The sequence below is a fragment of the Sebastes umbrosus genome, chromosome 1 (genome assembly GCF_015220745.1).
Source record: "Sebastes umbrosus isolate fSebUmb1 chromosome 1, fSebUmb1.pri, whole genome shotgun sequence".
NCBI classification, from domain to species: Eukaryota; Metazoa; Chordata; class Actinopteri; order Perciformes; family Sebastidae; genus Sebastes; species Sebastes umbrosus.
The window spans coordinates 20342504-20361775 of record NC_051269.1 but is presented as its reverse complement, the minus strand read 5'-3'; the positions used below and the strand labels follow the sequence as shown (position 1 = coordinate 20361775).

Here is a 19272-nt window from a genome sequence, read left to right as displayed (position 1 = left end):
AAAAGAACACCTGTCGTAAAATCTATTAAAGTACAATGCATGGCAGAATGTACAACTGAAACCTTAAGTACATGACCTTCAAAGTCGTTGGACCACTTTACTGTTCACATTACACAACTGGCTGTCTTGTAATCGGGAGTCTTTAAGTCTTTGTGGTTTTCACATTACATGACTGACCGGTGACAGAAGGTCACACACTACAAGATCTTTCACTGGGAAGAATCCCAGATGAGGTCTTCAAACTACATTTTGTCACGAAAACATGCGAGAAATACACGGTAAATGACGTGATACCATACACGAGACACATTGCTGATGTTGTTGTTGGCACATGTGTTCACAAAATAGCCTGTTTCCACCAGTTTCCACACTCTTTTTTTACTATTTATTCCTCTAGGTGCAACAACAACCTTTCAGTAAGTTCCTATTGTTACAGGCGACCCCTCCTCTGCAGGTTTCCACTCAGCCCGTACATTGCGCTCTCATTGGCTGTAGCTCGTCGCCACAGTCCCCTACAGGTCCAGATATTTAGCATGCTAGATATCTGAAATGTGTCTGCAAGGCATCAGCGAGCATTGAACAGTTCACACATGACGCTCAAGCGCGATGTGTGAGCGGCGAGCCAACGCCGGTTTGCCTCTGATCTGGGGCTTTTGTCGGGGAGCAGTAAATCATGGCTAAAGTCGTGTAGTGTGAACTAAGCATAAATGATCCCTCAAGACATGCTTTAAAACATATAAAAATACTCTGATTGGAATAATATTTTTTGTCTGATATGGTTACAAGTACATCTGCTCCTTAGAAAAACCTAGAATCCAGTTCATTTAAAAAGTTTCCAGCAGCTGGAAGTTGGCTGGGAACTGGCTGGCAACCAGCTTGGAGGGGAAATCTAGGTGACTGCATCTGTAATAAATTAGTCTGTAGGTTTGTGGTGGTTACAATGCTGAATGTATGTGTGGTGTTGTGAAGGCAAAACAAAGAGGAAACCCAAACCAAATGGTTAGGGCACATACAAACTCTCCCTTCAGAGAAAAACAGGGTTTGGACTGGAGGAGGAATATATGGTGTCTCCCTACTTTCTAAGTAGTCTTACAGTCCAATAATGTAAAAAAACCCTTTATGTCCAAATTCATTGCAATGATCAAAAATAGGATGACAATAGAGTGCTGCAGGAATGAGTCAGTATTTTAGCACTTCCGGTTCCTTCGTCTGGAAGTCAATGGGTTTTTAGTTAGATGCTTGAAATAAGGTCTGTGGTTAACACAAGCTGAAGAGATTTTAACGTTTTGTTCTACGACATAAAATACATTAGTAAATATCCCACTTGTGAATTTTGAAGCCTTAATGTGTCTTTAAAAAGGCGGTTGCTAACAAGTGGCTAAATGAGACTACTAAACGTCATCACGCCGACTTGTCCGCCTTTACAGCCTTGTTGTGTTTACTAGCGGTCATGCGACCGTGGTGTAGTTCGTTTATAGCCTAATGTTACCTTTTTACTTCTGGCGATTGCATTTACACTTAAAAAATCATAAAAGAAGTGTTTATTTGTGAAGATTATCTTGCTTAACAAAACGTGTAGGTATTATAAACGTGTGTTTTCCACCGAGCTTATTTTCTGCAATAATCCAAAACCCAATGGAAAAATCACATTGGCTTTTTGTTGAGGGAACCAAGGCGACGCGAACTTCCTGGTTGGCCTACAAAAATACGTCATCCCTGGAGCACTCTATTCCTGAAAGGGGTATGGGTGATTAAACGATTAACATTTATGAAACATTATTTAACGTATGAAAGGTGATGTCTCTCATCTGTATTTCCCCAGGAACCCAAATCATCCGGCCAGTTGATGGAAGAGTGGGGTCTGGAAGACGTTCAGTATGGCTTCACCGAGGACGACTACAAAACCATCACTAACTACAAGGCTTTCAGCCAGTTCCTCAGGCAAGCATCTCATTCTGTGTCTGGATGATCTTCCTATATGTTAACTGCTCTGCTCTGCTTCCCTTTCTGAGGATAGTCAGAAAACCCCTCACTGACACTTCCAACAAAAAAGTCCACAGTGAGACCAGAGTGAGGCGCGGCGAGCAAACACTGCTCTTTTTGTTTGTGCTCGAAAGCTCGGCTGTTGGTATAAAGAGTCTGCCTCACCTGGGGCTGTCTGGCTCGGCTAAGCCTCTGCTCCGACAAAGTGGAGCATGAGCTCCTGCAGTGCCCCCTGTGAGTAGTCAGCTGCTTACTGGATGCCTGTGACAGCCGGGAGGCTCTGGGACTCGGCGCTCTGACCCGCTATCTTTCACAGGCCAGCGTGCCAAACCTCAAGCTGTTGCCTGACAAATCGCAAACACGACATACACACAGCAAAGCGGGGAGAGCAAAACTTAAGGGGCAGTGGGATGTCAGCAAATCAAGACCGGGTTCCCTCCAGCGCTGAGGGAAGTAGAAATTACATCAACAGGAATGAAGTGTGACATAATAAAGCTGCCGTTGTTGTCTCCTCTCCCCCTGGTTTTACTCAGGCCTCTCATTGCCAAGAAGAACCCGAAGATCCCCATGTCAAAGATGATGACAGTGTTAGGGGCCAAGTGGCGAGAGTTCAGTGCCAACAACCCGTTCAAAGGCGCATCTGCCACCGCCGTGGCTGCGGCTGTGGCTGCCGCCGTGGAGACGGTTACCGTGGCACAGCCGACGTCTGTCAGCAGCAGCCAGCCGACTGCTCAGCTGGGGCCAATCAAAAAAGCCAAAACCAAAGAGGGAAAGGGTAAGAACACTGACACATATCTTCAAAAAACAATAGCGAGAACGCCGCTCGGTTAACGTATGAACGTTTGTGTCTCAGGACCAGGAGTCAGAAAGAGAAGCAAGTCTGTGAAGGAGGTGAAGAAGAAAGCCAAGGCGAAGAAGACCAAATCAAAGTCGGGCCAAAGTGGGAAGAAGAAGAAAGCGTCCTCGGTATGTCTTGTGTTTTTTTTTTCCAGAACCATCTTCCTCCGCTGAGCTTCTCCACTACTCTATATTTTCAATGGCATCAAAGTGACCAGACTGTTTACTGCGCTTACTTTGAAAGTTTATTTTAATTCTTTGTGTAGCTCTGAGCTCTTTAGTGTGTGTGTATGTGCGTGTGTGTGTGTGTGTGTGTGTGTGTGTGTGTGTGTGCGTGCTTTTCCAGAGCGAGGAGGACTTCCTGGAGGAGTCAGACTTTGATGACATCAGCATCCACAGTGCCTCTGTGCTTTCTGATACCTCGGGGGCCGCCACCAAGAAAAAGGCCCGACGTGGGCGGAAAAAAAGGAAAAGTATGTTTACCGTCTTCACACGCCATGCTCTGTGGTGTGTTTTTTTTTTTTCCACATCTCCAAAAATCCCATTTAAATCCCTCAGAACCAAACTGTTTGATTATCGGTAATGAGAAAATTAAAATGTAATTTTTTTTTCTGCTTTTATTTGTTTTGGGAATGTTTTCCGAAGGCAGATGCTCTTTCTCAGCAGCTATTGCCCTCACACACTCACAGAGTCTCCTTCACATTTAGAGCCCGCTCACTGTAATGTTGCATTCGAGTGAATTTCTGCGCGTGGGAATCACCCGCGTTTACCTTTTCCTGTACCTGCTCCAGAGGAAGACGGCGACGGTTACGAGACAGACCACCAGGACTACTGTGAGGTTTGCCAGCAGGGTGGAGAGATCATCTTGTGTGACACCTGTCCCAGAGCGTACCACCTGGTCTGTCTGGACCCTGAGCTGGAGAAGGCCCCCGAGGGCAAATGGAGCTGTCCGCACTGTGTGAGTACATCAGTTTGATATACTGTATAGACCCTTTTACAGCCGACGTCATGATTACGTCACGGTGTTAGCTGGAGGCAAAACAAAGGAAAGACTGGAGGCAAACACGAAGCACTTCAGAGTCGTGGGCTAAAGTTACACCTAAAATGTCGTCCTCTGTGTGGTTGGGTGCCAAGATCGATATTGCATACATTTGAGATCTAGCGAGCTAACAATATCAGCGAAGAGTTTCAGAGATGGAGAGATAAATGTTGCTAATAATGCTAAAACTATTATGAAAATTATTATGAAGTTAATTTGACGTAATAACCTGCTGAAGTGGTCATCTGTTTTTGGAGGGACAATTGGGCTTTACAGTGCATCAGGTAAATTAAATGTGTAGAATCTATGTGTGTTATGATTCAACTGCATCAACTGAGCTTTTATGAAACTGTCACAACTCTATAACTTAAGCATTTGAGATTCTTTTACGTCGTATTTCATACATCCAGTGACATGACATGTTCTTATCTCAGTTTTGACAAGCCTAGCTCTAGACTACCATCTTCCACGATCTACTGTGTGTCAGTTTCTTCTGATCTGTACACGTTCGAACTTCATGGTAATACTCTGAATATTCTGTTTAAACAGCACAAGTGCAGTAGGATGTTTGAGTGACATATAAACTGAAGGAGAGCTTAGTTTGAACAGTGGTTCCCAACCTTGTGACCCCTTAATAGGAGACACACCAGGCAAAAACATTGTTTCTCATGCAACAGGTCAATTACACATAACATGTGTTCTTTCAGACTAGTGGAAAGAAAACATCCAAAATACACATTTACGTGTTTAATTTTTTCTACACTTTGTCTATTTGCGTCACCAAAAGTTACCATTAGATAATGCCTCATTAGCGTATTTAAACATTCAAATTTCAGAAAACTTGTAATACAAAAAATAATTGTTTTAATGTAAGTAACCAAGTGGGGACGTTTCATAGTGATGTATATTAGTTATAATGTTTACCCTGTTCCCCTGTAGAGTCCTACAAACCCAAATAACTAATATATCTAAGGGCGATTTTACTTTTCTCAGATTCTTCATTTAAGTAACTTTTAAAGGCACAAAGAGGTGAAAGTATCCAGTATTTCACAAGAGAAAAGCAAAGATTAGAGAGAAAAGCCTGAAAATTGTATCTTATTTTGCATGTAATGTGCAAAATTGAGAACTACGTCAAGACAACACACAACAAAGCTTTTATCATACAGCCGTTTGCTCTCACTACTACAATATGTTAATGTTGTCTCCGTGAAAAGACAAACACGCAAATATCACACATCTTAATGTGTCCTTGTAGCAACAATGCGGGTGAGGTTTATTAATTATTAATTTAGCAGTACTTAACCCTCTGCTACGACCTTCACCACCCGTGTCCCTCAGGAGAAAGAGGGGATCCAGTGGGAGGCCAAAGATGAGGAGGAGGAAGAGGAGGAGCCAGCAGGCGAGGAGGAGGACGACCACATGGAGTTTTGCAGAGTGTGTAAAGATGGAGGAGAGCTGCTGTGTTGTGACACCTGCCCGTCTTCCTACCACATCCACTGCCTCAACCCGCCTCTCCCCGAGATCCCCAACGGGGAGTGGTTGTGTCCACGCTGCATGGTGAGCTCATCTTTCAGTCCACATACTATTTCATGTTGTTTATGACTAAAATATTGAATCGTGATTAATCGCATGATTGTCCATAGTTAATCGTGATTAATCGCAAATTAATCGCACATTTTTTAATCTGTTCAAAATGCACTTTAAAAGGAGATTTGTCAAGTATTTAATACTCTTCTCAACATGGGAGTGGGCAAATATGCTTGCTTTATGCAAATGTATGTATATAGTTATCATTGGAAATCAATTAACAACACAAACAATGACAAATATTATATATACTTTACTATTACTGTTTACTGTTAACGTTAACTAAGGGTGGTTGTTTAGGGAGGTGGAGGTTTTGTTTACTGGTGTGCCTGTTGACCCAAATAATGTACTTTACTAGGTATAGATAACTGCATGCATCACAGCATCTCTCTCTGCTTTCTTAGTGCCCTCCTCTCAAAGGTAAGGTCCAAAAGGTTTTGCACTGGACATGGGGGGAACCCCCACTGCCAACCGAACCGCCTGCAGGCCCCGACGGCAATCCAACCGATCCGCTGACCAACCCTCCGCTCAAGGGCCACCCAGAGAGGGAGTTCTTCGTGAAGTGGGCTGGCCTCTCGTACTGGCACTGCTCCTGGGTCAGCGAGCTGCAGGTGAGACACCAGAAGTAGGTCCAGTCTCAAATTAACATTCCTGCTCTCTTTGGCTACAGAGAGCAGAAATGTTAACACAGCGAGCCAAGAGAGTTTTCACTGGACCATCTTTTAGCAGCAGTTTAATATAAAACGATAATGCATGTTCCTTTAGCCGTTTAGCTGTCAGTCTTTAAGTGCACATTGTTTCACACGTCAGACCAAACTGCAATCACAATTACGAAGCAATTCAGAGCACTCAAACCTAGCTGACATTTAATTTAGCGATGTGTCTGAACAATTGCTTGTGTTTAGATTTGGCCCTGGAGAAGTCGTTCCTTCCTTTCTTAATTTATTTTGTCTTCATTAAATCCATTGTGGAACTTGAAATCAAATTAGTCTCCAGGCTGTGGATAGGTGATATGGTGCAGTCTTGGAAGGAAAACCCTTTGCCAGAGGTGGTGCTGAGCAGAACTGTTTTCTTCTGTCTGTGGTCTTGCAGTTGGAGCTGTACCACACGGTCATGTATCGGAACTACCAGCGCAAGAACGACATGGACGAGCCGCCGCCGTACGACTACGGCTCCGGAGAGGAGGAGCTCAACAACGAGAAGAGGAAGAGCAAAGACGCCCAGTACGCCGTGATGGAGGAGCGCTTCTACCGCTACGGCATCAAACCGGAGTGGATGATTATGCACCGGATAGTCAACCACAGGTGGCTGCTCACTGTTACACACATTCTTCTGTCTTACATCATACATTGTTTCAATTTTAAGAATGTTTTACAGACTTGATGGTAAGTCGGTGCTCAGTTTGGTTTATGCTTGGTGTTATCTTGCTTTTTATGTGCTCTGTAATTTCACACTATAGATGGAAATTATTCTTCACAGCACAGCATATTTCAGAATATAGGAGATGCTGGGGGTTTAAAATCACAGAAAATGTGCAGTGAGGGACAGCACGAAACATTTATCGCTCCAAACAGATCACCAGTAAAGACAGATTCAGTTTATAGTACGATCACGAGCTATACTCTAGAACTGAATCATACGTTTAAAAAGTTGCTCTTTAAGTTTCATCCCGTTGCCGCTACAACTGCAGGAAGGACACTGAGTGACTTTTATTTGATTTTGTATGTAATGTGTGTCATGTCCCATTAAAGCTGGAGTGGGCAGGTTGGAGCAAATATAATTTAAAAAAGTTATTTTTATAAAACGGTCACTATATCCTGACAGTAGTGCATGAGACAGGTAATAAGAAAAAAATCATGTGTCTCTGTGCTGCTAATGGTATCCGCAAGATTTCACAAACCGGACGAAAACAACCAATCAGAGAAGAGCTAGAGCCTTTCCATCTCTGAGCAGCGGCGGTCAAACTAGGCAGCGCTGATCAAATATGAATCAATATATTACTGTAATGCCTATTTTCTCGCATACAATGTTTTCAGAAACATCTTGTAGTGTACTGTTTAGCTGTAAAATGAGAAAGTTTGTGATCCGGCAGCCATGTTGAGATCAGTTGAGGAAATACCAAGCACCGCCCACCAGCCGGAGCACACTTTCTCATTGAGTGATTGACAGCTCACTCCGTTGAATGAACAGCCAATAGGAATGCTCTCTCTCTGAAATGACCTGTGATCGGCCAAAGTCACCCGTCACAGGCTAGATTTTTTAAAGCCTGAAAACAGAGCCATGAGGAGGTGCAGAAGTCTAGTTATCTCTCAGAATTACAATATGTTGAAAAGTTATTATGACATTCTTGCCCAATGATGCCTAAAACACTCTGCCTACTGCAGCTTTAAAATATGTCCTTAAAAAGAGCTTGAAGGAAAAATGTGCCACCTTTTATGTGGATGTCTGTTTGCTCTAGACGCCGCTCAAAAACAGAATTTCCTTGCTCTCTTGTAATGCAAACTACGAAAACAGCATCCCAGAATATGAGTGCATAGGATGTTCTGGATGAGGACACATTTTACAGTGTTTTGGCTGACTTGGATATTCAGCCGTATTTAGCGGCCAAAGAAATGCAGCGGAGACAAGCCCTATTGAAAGAGGCTGGGTCACGTGTGAACAACGCGTCATATCTTTGGGGTACAACACATGCGCAGTATAACCTGTCTGCACTCGCCAAAATTGAGCCAATCGCAACGCACGACAGCAGCTTAAGTTACACTGCACATGTGGTGTACCCCATACCCCAAGACCCGTGTTCGCCCGTGTCCCAGCCTTTCAATAGGCTTTGCCATACAAGTGGATGCATATAGCCGGCAGGGACCCTCCGGGTGTCAGAAGCTCACGTGCAACGCATCCTGGTACATGTAGGCACGGCCCTCAAGCAGGAGAACTCAGCTTTCTCAGTCAATATAGCACACAGTGAGGAATTTATCACTTCAATTGCCAACATTTACCATCAACACTGGTTGGATGTCCACATCAAAGGTGACGAATTTCACCTTTTAATATTCACTGGTATACAATCCCTCTAAAGCAACTGAGCTCTCTGTTTTTGTTTTATTTATTCTTCCCTACAGCTTTGATAAGGATGGCGACGTGCATTACCTGATCAAGTGGAGGGACCTGGCCTACGACCAGTGCACCTGGGAGGTGGACGACTTTGACGTCCCGGAATATGACGGTCATAAAGCTACTTACTGGGACCACAGGTTGGTTAACAGCATTAACAGGTTATTTGAACCATAGCTGTGGGGATGAGGGTGAGGACAAGTAGAAGGAGTCCTCGGCATATGCTGCTGTTTCCCCTCTGCCCTGCCCTCTATCTGTATCTGTGATGATGCCTCCTTTTGAGCTGTTTTGGCTCATCATGTTGCTGCAATTATTTGCCAGGGAGCAAATAATAGGGGAGGACCAGCGCCCCCTGGTGGTGAGGAAAGGAAAGAAACAAAAAGAGGACCATCCAAAGAGGGAGGTCCCTCCTGATGCTCCCATCATAGATGTAAGTTGGGATGTTTGGTCACAGAAGTCCAATCTGTTGCCTTAATTACCTGTTTATTTTTGGAAGCACAAAACTGCGTTGTTATTGCTTCACAGCAAATCTCTTAAAAGTAATACTGTAGGTGTAAACCCACTAATTATTCAGCATGATAAAGGTGTTGCACCTTTTTTCTTATACTGTATACATAATTCCTATTTACATTGGGATAAATATTGCTCAAATTCTTGACGCTAGCCCATGTAATTACTTAATTGCTTCTCATATCACCAGCCAACCATCAAGTTTGAGCACCAGCCGTGGTACATTAACGCCACTGGGGGAACGCTGCACCCATACCAGCTGGAGGGCCTGAACTGGCTGAGGTTCTCCTGGGCACAGGGCACCGACACCATCCTGGCTGACGAGATGGGGCTCGGAAAGACGGTGCAGACGATAGTGTTTCTCTACTCACTCTATAAGGAGGTGAGGGTTATTATGCTCATATTACAAAGCATATATCACAGTTTGATTCTCTAGAGTGCAATGCAAAAGGTACCAATTCTTCCAATTCATATGGTAATGTAGACATAAAGTAAAACATATCGGACGAATGTAAACGATAAGACCTGCAGTTTATCTTCCTCCTGTGATGTGAGAGTTGCTTAGTCATGTCTTTCCTCTCCCCGTCTCTCTCAGGGCCACTCTAAGGGGCCCTTCTTGGTGAGTGCGCCCCTCTCCACTATAATCAATTGGGAGAGGGAATTCGAGATGTGGGCTCCAGATTTCCACGTGGTGACTTACACCGGAGATAAAGACAGCCGGGCGATCATCAGGGAGAACGAGTTCACCTTTGAAGAAAACGTGGTGAAAACAGGACGCAAGGTGTTTCGCATGAAGGTATCTTATGCTCACTCAGCTATTCCATACCACAAGCAGGTTAAATACTGTTTTCAAATACCGTGCTGTAGTTTGTTTGAACCATGGACTGTATATTTAGATGGATGGATGGATCCACTTCCTCCCTCTGTACAAAAGTGAAGCCAAAATGACCCGGATACGGGCCGAAGCTTCTTAGCATGAGCCACCTATCTGCTACGTCAGCACCACGCTAGCTGTTTGGCTAGAAAGACACAACAGCTAACCATAATATCTCTATAACTACATTTATGATCAAACTGACACATTGTTCTATTACACAAAGTTACATCTCCTCTCTCGTACAATTCCTGAGCCTCTGGCTCGTCTGCCTACGTCTGTCCATCCTGGAAGGGGGATCCCTCCTCTGTTGCTCTTCCTGAGGTTTCTTCCATTTTTTTCCCTGTTAAAAGGTTTTTTTTTTTAGTTAAGTTTTTCCTTATCCGATGAGAGGGTCGTACTGTAAAGGACAGAGGGTGTCGTATCCTGTACAGATTGTAAAGCCCCCCGATGCAAATTTGTGATTTGTGATTTTGGGCTATACAAATACAATTTACTTGACTTGACTTGGCAGTGCGACTACTTCACTCAGAGCAGCTGTCAATCACAGCTGTCATTCATGACGTTTCACCCCGTTTTTATAGCATCAAATAACTAATTAAAACCAAACTTATCAGAAAAATGAACACCTGAACACACATCAGTGTGATAAGAACTACCTAAAATAACAGCAACCATCATTGAAAACAATGTATTTGACATGTAGTTTGCCTTTTCAGTTTGGCCCATGTCTCATCCGCTAACATGAAGGGGGCGGGCTTTATGACCTATACTGCAGCCAGCCACCAGGGGGCGATCCAGATGTTTTGGCTTCACTTTTGGGAAGCTGTCATGTCGTCCATCTTTATATAAAGTCTATGGTTCGAACCTATACTTGCAAGAAGTGTTGAGTTTGGGTATTTAACATCCTACCTTACACTCAGTAAGGTAGGATGTTAAATATCCCCCTTGTTAGCAAAATGACCAAAAATGCAGAGGGGTTGTTTAGTTGAATATGTGAGGTTTGTTAAAGTTAGAATCTATGGCCCAGACCATGGCACTGAATTATCAGTAGCCTAACCGTGCTGTGTATTGATAAATCCATGGCACTGTCCGTGGTTCTGAACTAGCAGTAATTGCGACGAGTGAACCGTTAATGGGGCGTTTTTTTTACTGCTTTATGCAGCTTGATATGAGAATAAGGTATTATTTGCAATTACATAAAGGTCCCATATTGTAGAAAGTGAGATTTCCATGTCTTTTTTTATTGTAAAGCAGGTCAAGGCTATATAAATACTGTTAAAGTATCAAAACCCTCAATCCAAGAAAAATTCTCATATTCAGAAATTGTACCTTAAAACGAGCCGTCAGGACTTCCGTAAGGTTGTGATGTCACAACTATAAAGTCACCGGTAGAAGTGCTGCTAAACTCCGACACACACACAGTGAGCACACCTGGCTGATTCCTCCACCATTTGATCCCACATCTAAATTGGTCACTTTGTTGCTGTTCTTCCCTCCGCCCACTTGCAGAAAGACGTTCCCATCAAGTTCCACGTGCTGCTGACATCCTATGAGCTGATCACTATAGATCAAGCCGTCCTGGGCTCCATCACATGGGCCTGCCTGGTGGTGGACGAGGCCCACAGACTGAAGAACAACCAATCAAAGGTAAAACAGCATTTCTGCCACTGATAGCAGCCTGTTCCAGAAATGGCATTGATGTTATCAGGGACACAAAGAAAGAGGAAAGGATCTGGAACACAGACAGATATGAGTAGGAAATGTTTGTACATAAACTTATCCACGGAATAAAAAGACTGATAGAGAAAAAGTCTTATAGGTGCTTATGGAGGTAAAATTGGAGTTTCACATGAAGGAAGTTTTACATGCGTCACTGCATTCTTATTTGAGACATGCGTGTCATATCTCGTACAATGTGTCCTGTCCAGTTTTTCAGAATCCTCAACGGGTATAAGATCTACTACAAGCTGCTGCTCACTGGGACTCCTCTTCAGAACAACTTGGAAGAGCTGTTCCACTTGCTTAACTTCCTCACCCCAGAGCGCTTCAAGTAAGACTTTCCTCTCTTCTATCTATATTTATCATTCCCCCGTCTTTCTGTCCTGGTGCATCAAATAGATCCCACCTTGGATGGATGGACCGGCAGATCTTGCATTGCTTGAATATATGGTTTGAATTGAATACGAATTAAAATGTAGTTAACAAAATAAGCAAGAGGTTGTCTTATCTTTACTGTGGCTTAATTTCATGATTTCATTCTGTGCAGTAACCTCGACGGCTTCCTGGAGGAGTTTGCCGATATCTCCAAGGAGGACCAGATCAAGAAGCTCCACGACCTGCTCGGCCCTCACATGCTCAGGAGGCTGAAAGCCGACGTCTTCAAGAACATGCCTGCAAAGACAGAGCTGATTGTCAGAGTGGAGCTCAGCCCCATGCAGAAGTAAGCCCTAAAGGGAGAAAAATAAAAATGAGTTGTAGTTGTAGTTGACACTTTGCATTGCTGCTGTCTGTTCCATCTGATGACACATAAACTGTTCATTTACACCTATATACAGTAGTTTTTCGAAATTATACAATTTAGATAAAAACAGGTTGTAAATGCCCAAACAATCATGTAACTTACTTAACATTCATTCATTCATTCATTCATGTAAATTCATGAATTCATTACCTGTAAAGCCGGTAATATACTTGCTTTTAACTACAAGTTTGCATGCGCATGACGCTTGCCTCGTGTATCCCGCGTCCATTTGGAGCGTTGGTTGTGTATGTAGTCAAAAATGAATGCGACGTGCATGCTATTTGAACACCTGGTTAAAAAGCAGGTATATATCGGGCCAAAGCAGTTAAATATTCCCCATGCAATAGCTAAAGTACCTTTAGGCCTGATTTGGATGAGCTTATATCAGTAGCTTTTACAGTAAATGCTGCTGGCATTGTGGCAAATAATATAATTTCAATTTACATGTTGTGAAGGCTTAAATGCAATGAACTTGTAATCTCCAATTCACACTTCACTGTCAGGATTTTGAAACGTTTCAAAGAGTGTTAGGCTATTTTTTAAATTCTTCTCCTGATTCAATCTGATTTCTGACCTGCAGGAAATATTACAAGTTTATTCTGACGCGAAATTTTGAGGCTCTGAACTCCAAAGGAGGAGGGAACCAAGTGTCCCTGCTCAACATCATGATGGACCTGAAGAAGTGCTGCAACCACCCCTACCTGTTCCCTGTGGCTGCTGTGGTAAGGCAGCAATTTTAAGCATAGTTAAATATTTCATCTCAATACTGAGTGCAAAATAATGACATTGAAGGTTGATGCCATGGAATGAGAGCCGGTCGCACGAAAAGGTGTATGAATGACATGACAATGTAAAAGGCTAAGGCGTGCAATAAGAACGCCTTTCTGGCCTTTATCTTGTCATTTGTACGCCATGTAGTCTGTACTGACCGCAATGTATATGCATCCACTTAAATATGTTGTTTACGTACATATTTTACCAAGTTTACGTATTCATTTTAAGCTCAACCATGCCGTTTTTCCTAAATCTAACTGAGTAGTTATGTTGCCCTCTGCTGGTGGGCTACTGCACCTTCAGAAAAGCGTTAAATATTCACGCCTCGGAGAGGCAAAACGTGACACTGACACTGAGGTGAAATGGAACATAGCTGTTTGACACAAGATAGCATCCTGTATGCCTAAAATATTAGCCTTTGTCTCCTGGCTTAAAGCCACTAATTATTCTTATCAAGTATTCATATTAGGGCTGTCAACCGATTAAAATATTTAATCGTGATTAATCGCATGATTATCCATAGTTAATTGTAATTAGTCGCAAATTATTCACACATTTTTTATCTGTTCAAAATGTACCTTAATCAGAAGTAGGCAAGATTGGAGCAAATATGATTAAAAAAGTTATTTTTATAAAACGGTCGCTATATCCTGACAGTAGTGCATGAAACAGGTAACCTGAATTGATGCCAAAAAATTGTTGCCTACTGAAGCTTTAAAGGGAGATTTGTCAAGTAGTATTACTCTTATCAACATGGGAGTGGGAAAATGTGCTTGATTTATGAAAATATATGTATATATTTATATTAGAAATCAATTAACAACACAAATCAAAGACAAATATTGTCCAGGAACCCTCACAGGTACTGCATTTAGCATAAAAATATGCTCAAATCATAACATGGCAAACTGCAGCCCAACAGGCAACAACAGCTGTCAGTGTGTCAGCGTGCTGACTTGACTATGACTTGCCCCAAACTGCATGTGATTATCATAAAGTGGGCATGTAAAGGGGAGACTCGTGGGTACCCATAGAACCCATTTTCAGGTCAGAGGGACCCCTTCGTTTTTCCTAGCCAAAATTTGGAGTAAGTTTTGAGCATTAATTAGACTCTTTTGCGACAAGCTAGTATAACATGGTTGGTACCAATGGATTCTTTAGATTTTCTAGGTTCAAATGATACCAGTATCTTCACTCTACATTTAAAACTGAGCCCGCTATAACCTAAAAATCACAAGTTGTGTTAAAGAAATTAGTGGTGTTAAAACAAATTTGCGCTAACACGTTATTATGGCGTTAACTTTGATAGCCCTAATTCACATATTTCTCCAGTTGAAGCCTGGATTTGATTTGTGTCTTTGCAGGAAGCTCCTGTATTACCCAACGGCTCGTATGATGGCAATCAACTGGTGAAGTCCTCAGGAAAACTGACGCTGCTTCAGAAAATGCTGAAGAAACTCAAAGATGAAGGACACAGAGTTCTCATTTTCTCTCAGGTAATAGTCAAATAGATATTGTATCCTGGCTGGAAGCCACAGCTTTCACTGATTGGTGGCCATGAAACACTGAACATATGTTAGCCATTCCAGTGCCAATGTCAGTTGTAGGTGAATCCGCTGTTAATCCAGACATCTAATCAAAGATCATTTTGAGTGAAAGTGCAGACTTTGATCCCAGCTGCATGAGCATATAATAGCATGTTCTTTTTGACAGATGACAAAGATGTTGGATCTGCTTGAAGATTTTCTGGAGTTCGAGGGTTATAAGTATGAACGTATTGATGGAGGAATTACTGGAGGCCTCAGACAGGAGGCCATTGACCGCTTCAATGGTGAGTTTGTTAATCACGAATGTTTGTGTGTTTGTGTGGAAGCATGTCCTCCTCTACACATCTTTCGCTCACTCTCACACACAAACCAACCCTCTGCTTTGGTTTTCGCCACAGCACCGGGCGCCCAGCAGTTCTGCTTCCTGCTTTCAACACGAGCCGGAGGTCTCGGCATCAACCTCGCGAGCGCAGACACCGTCATCATCTACGACTCTGACTGGAATCCTCACAATGACATCCAAGTACTGAAACTTCCACATGGACACTTGCATGCTTTTGTTGTAGCTTTTAACCAGCAGATCGAATAACATCTTTCCGTTCTCCCAGGCTTTTAGCAGAGCACATCGTATAGGCCAAAACAGGAAGGTGATGATCTATCGTTTTGTGACGCGGGGCTCAGTGGAGGAGCGAATCACTCAGGTGGCAAAGAGGAAGATGATGCTGACCCACCTCGTGGTGCGGCCCGGCCTGGGCTCCAAAACTGGCTCCATGTCCAAACAAGAACTGGACGATATCCTCAAGTTTGGCACCGAGGAGCTTTTCAAAGATGAAATGGAAGCAGCACGAGGAGCCATGGGTTCGTCTTTCCCTCTGGCTAAGAAGATACAATACCGATGTACCGGTGTGTTGACTCCCCCTTGGCATTTCTGGCTTGTTTTACAATTCCACAATTGCACGTTTTTTTTTTTTTCCGCACTTGCATTTGAGCTTCAAACTGCTATATCATCATTAAACATAACTGTTGGTCGATGTTAAACAAATGAGACTTCGTTTGAGACAATTGGAGGCTTTGTTATTTCTCAATAATATATTTCCATTTACCCTGTCACTTTCAAATGCAGAAAGAGTGTTTCATCTTGCTGTTTGAAGCAGACAGGAATACCGGCATGGAAGCAAAGCAATGTACTGCTGTGGACTGGGGCTGTCAGCAAAACGTATTTGAGCCAACTAAAAGAAAGGCCCACCTAAAAACATCAGTATCAGTTTAAGTGTACGATATATTTTGAATATTTTCACTGCTTTACCTTTGCCATCAGACAGCCCTTTCAGACAGGGAACTGAAGCCGTTATATCCATCTACACTATCGCTAGAGCAACCAGACTCCGTTGAAAAAACCTGTAATTTTATCTTGCAGAATACAGGGGTTGCTGTTCTACTCCATTGGTTAATTTGTTTGGTGCTATTTACCTGGCTTTGGTGAATCTGAACTAACCAAAGATACACAATAACACAAACAAACTAACCGATCAAGGCAGCGGTAGACCAGCAACTCCCGTGTTCTGCAAGGAAAATTATTGTTTTTTTCAATGGAGTCTGGTTGCTTTGGTGAGAGCATAGAAAACAGCTTCAGTTCCCCGTCGGAAACATAGACTGTATAGCTGTCTCACGACAAGATAAACAGGCAAAAATATTCTAAATATAGCGTTCACTTAAACTGATATTGAGTTTTTTAAGTGAGCCTTTTTTTTAGATGGCTAAAATATGTTTTTCTGCCGGCCCCGTCCACAGCAGTACATTACTTTGGTTCCGTGCGGTAACTCCTGTCTGCTTCTCCCAACTGGGGGCGTGCTGACCGTCATCTACTGTTGGTAATACACTGACTATGGAAAAGTACCTCATATAACCCCACTTCAAAATACCTGAACTATCCCTTTAAATATGGGGGCAGGGCCACCCACTAATCAGCAGAGTAGGAACACCTGAGAGGGAGAGGAGCAGAGAGAAGAGAGGGAGAAGAGCACAGGAAGGGGGGAGCGATTTACACCTCCACCCTAAGTTAGTGATTTTTGTCTTTCACACAAAAAGAACAATCACAAACAATACAACATAATCACAAGCCCTGCAACGGATAGGTTTCATATTGACATTGAAGTGAAGGCTTCATCTCCTGACACAAAGCACGCCAATTTACAATTTCAAAGCTTTAAAAATGGACAAACATATCTTTTTGTCTGCTCCTGTGAGTCATCAACTTCTCATCAACAGGTGACAGCAAAGAGGGCGAGGAGGGCAACGTGATTCACTACGACGATGATGCCATCTCGAAGCTGTTGGACCGCAGCCAGGACGCCACCGAGGACACGGAGATTCAGAACATGAACGAGTACCTGAGCTCCTTCAAGGTGGCCCAGTATGTGGTGAAAGAAGAGGATGGAGAGGTGAGGATATAACAATGTTCTCACGCCTGATGGATCAGGATGATTAGTGGGGTCACACAAAGGAAAAAGAGGCATGAGATGGTCATTTGACTCTATATGTTAGATTCTGCTTCAAGATAACACAATTTAAAATCAGCATTACTTTTGTTTTTGGTACCAACACATGCATGCTGACTATAAAGGGCTGAGACATTGTAAAAGGTACCATTGGACAAATAAAAAATAAACATGAGGCAAACCTTTAAAAAAAGGATTGCTGAATGTTTAATGATGTAGGAAATGTTTGTAAGGCCTTGAGGATACACCAATTGCATGTAAAAGCTGAATATAATGAAAGAACTGTGTTTGTTTATAATGAAAGTAAGAACTCATGGGGTACTTTTATTTCATAATTGGTCCACCAGGAACGTGAGCCTTGTAACTTGGTGCCTTGTTACTTGGTGTCGGCACATTAAAACATAATTATACAATGAAATATTGACACATGCTGTGCAAGGGAACATGTAACACAAAGGCATACAGAGGAGTACGGAAAGCTGAGGAGTTGTTTCATAGCAACAGCATCAGCATAGTCACAGCAGGTGAAACTAGTTTGATATGTTGAACTGGTCATCATGTACCTGTAAAAAATTGTTGGTATTTATTTATTTTAACCATGTTTTTTTTTGTACATAAGTAGTTTTTCCTTTGCCACAGACATACGTCATATTTATTCTGAAACATCAAAGTACATATCTGAAACATAAGAGTAAATATTAGGGCTGTCAATTGATTAAAATATTTAATTGTGATTAATCTCTTGATTGTCCATAGTTAATCGCAAATTGATTAAATTTTGTATCTGTTCAAAATGTACCTTAAAGGGAGATTTGTCAAGTATTTAATCAACATGGAAGTGGGTATATATTCTTGCTTTATGCAAATATATGTATATATTTATTATTGGAAATCGATTTCGAAAACTGCAGCCCAACAGGCAACAACAGCTGTCAGTGTGTCAGTGTGCTGACTTGACTATGACTTGCCCCAAACTGCATGTGATTATCATAAAGTGGGCATGTCTGTAAAGGGGAGACTCGTGGGTACCCATAGAACCCATTTCCATTCACATATCTGGAGGTCAGAGGTCACGGGACCCCTTTCAAAATGGCACTGTCATTTTCACTGTCAAGTTTGCAATGTTATTTAGCCTCCTTTGCGACAAGCTAGTATGACATGGTTGGTTGGTACCAACATAAAAATCGCAAGTTGCGTTAATGTGTTAAAGAAATTATGGGCGTTTAAACTAATTTACGTTAATGCATTATCACGTTAACTTTGACAGCCCTAGTAAATATCTTCATTTGCCTTTGTGTGTGTCCATGTGCAGGAGGAGGTGGAGCGGGAGATCATCAAGCAGGAGGAGAACGTGGATCCAGACTACTGGGAAAAGCTCCTTCGCCACCACTACGAGCAGCAGCAGGAGGACTTGGCCCGCAACCTCGGCAAAGGCAAACGCATCCGGAAGCAGGTCAACTACAACGATACGACCCAGGAGGACCAAGGTACGCTCTGTCAACAGACACACAGTGCTTGTCTTTAACATGCCTGGGTTTGTTGTTTTGACTTTGAAGGGGACATGACATGCTCATTTTCAGGTTCATACTTCTATTTTAGGTTTCTACTAGAACATGTTAACATGCTTTAATGTTAAAAAAACACATTATTTTTCCCATAGTGTCTGTCTGAATATAGCTGTATTCACCCTCTGTCTGAAGCGCCTGTCTCTTTAAGAACCCGTTCCCAAAAAAGCTCAGTCTGCTCTAATTGGCTAGCGAGAAAAATATAGTGCACCTTTGCAAAGGTAATTCTCAAGCCGTGGGCGCTATATTCTAATAGCCACATCTGAATGACATGATGAATCACATGTTTTCTGATCTAGACAGCCCACAAAAACTGACTGGGTTGTCTTATTTCACAGTTAGTGGGTTTGTAGGCACTCCAGATTTATGAGCACAAGCACTGAAAAAGTGAGTTTTTCATGATATGTCCCCTTTATGTCTTCA

The 19272-nt window shown here is 42.5% G+C and overlaps 1 protein-coding gene across 3 annotated transcripts in view; it reads left to right on the top strand.

Annotated features, from left to right (window-relative positions):
* chd5 (chromodomain helicase DNA binding protein 5) overlaps positions 1 to 19272 on the top strand; it is a 57697-nt gene that overhangs the window by 18669 nt on the left and 19756 nt on the right. For all 3 annotated transcript variants that reach the window (XM_037772038.1, XM_037772044.1, XM_037772055.1), the window contains exons 4-25: positions 1823 to 1941; positions 2517 to 2758; positions 2837 to 2949; positions 3167 to 3293; positions 3612 to 3778; positions 5198 to 5416; positions 5851 to 6057; positions 6539 to 6750; positions 8566 to 8697; positions 8879 to 8987; positions 9258 to 9449; positions 9663 to 9863; positions 11454 to 11591; positions 11873 to 11994; positions 12211 to 12384; positions 13046 to 13187; positions 14604 to 14735; positions 14953 to 15070; positions 15185 to 15309; positions 15395 to 15689; positions 17055 to 17227; positions 18597 to 18771. In XM_037772038.1, coding sequence (XP_037627966.1) covers positions 1823 to 1941; positions 2517 to 2758; positions 2837 to 2949; positions 3167 to 3293; positions 3612 to 3778; positions 5198 to 5416; positions 5851 to 6057; positions 6539 to 6750; positions 8566 to 8697; positions 8879 to 8987; positions 9258 to 9449; positions 9663 to 9863; positions 11454 to 11591; positions 11873 to 11994; positions 12211 to 12384; positions 13046 to 13187; positions 14604 to 14735; positions 14953 to 15070; positions 15185 to 15309; positions 15395 to 15689; positions 17055 to 17227; positions 18597 to 18771 — 3634 coding nt within the window. The remainder of the gene's footprint in view (positions 1 to 1822; positions 1942 to 2516; positions 2759 to 2836; positions 2950 to 3166; positions 3294 to 3611; positions 3779 to 5197; positions 5417 to 5850; positions 6058 to 6538; positions 6751 to 8565; positions 8698 to 8878; positions 8988 to 9257; positions 9450 to 9662; positions 9864 to 11453; positions 11592 to 11872; positions 11995 to 12210; positions 12385 to 13045; positions 13188 to 14603; positions 14736 to 14952; positions 15071 to 15184; positions 15310 to 15394; positions 15690 to 17054; positions 17228 to 18596; positions 18772 to 19272) is intronic.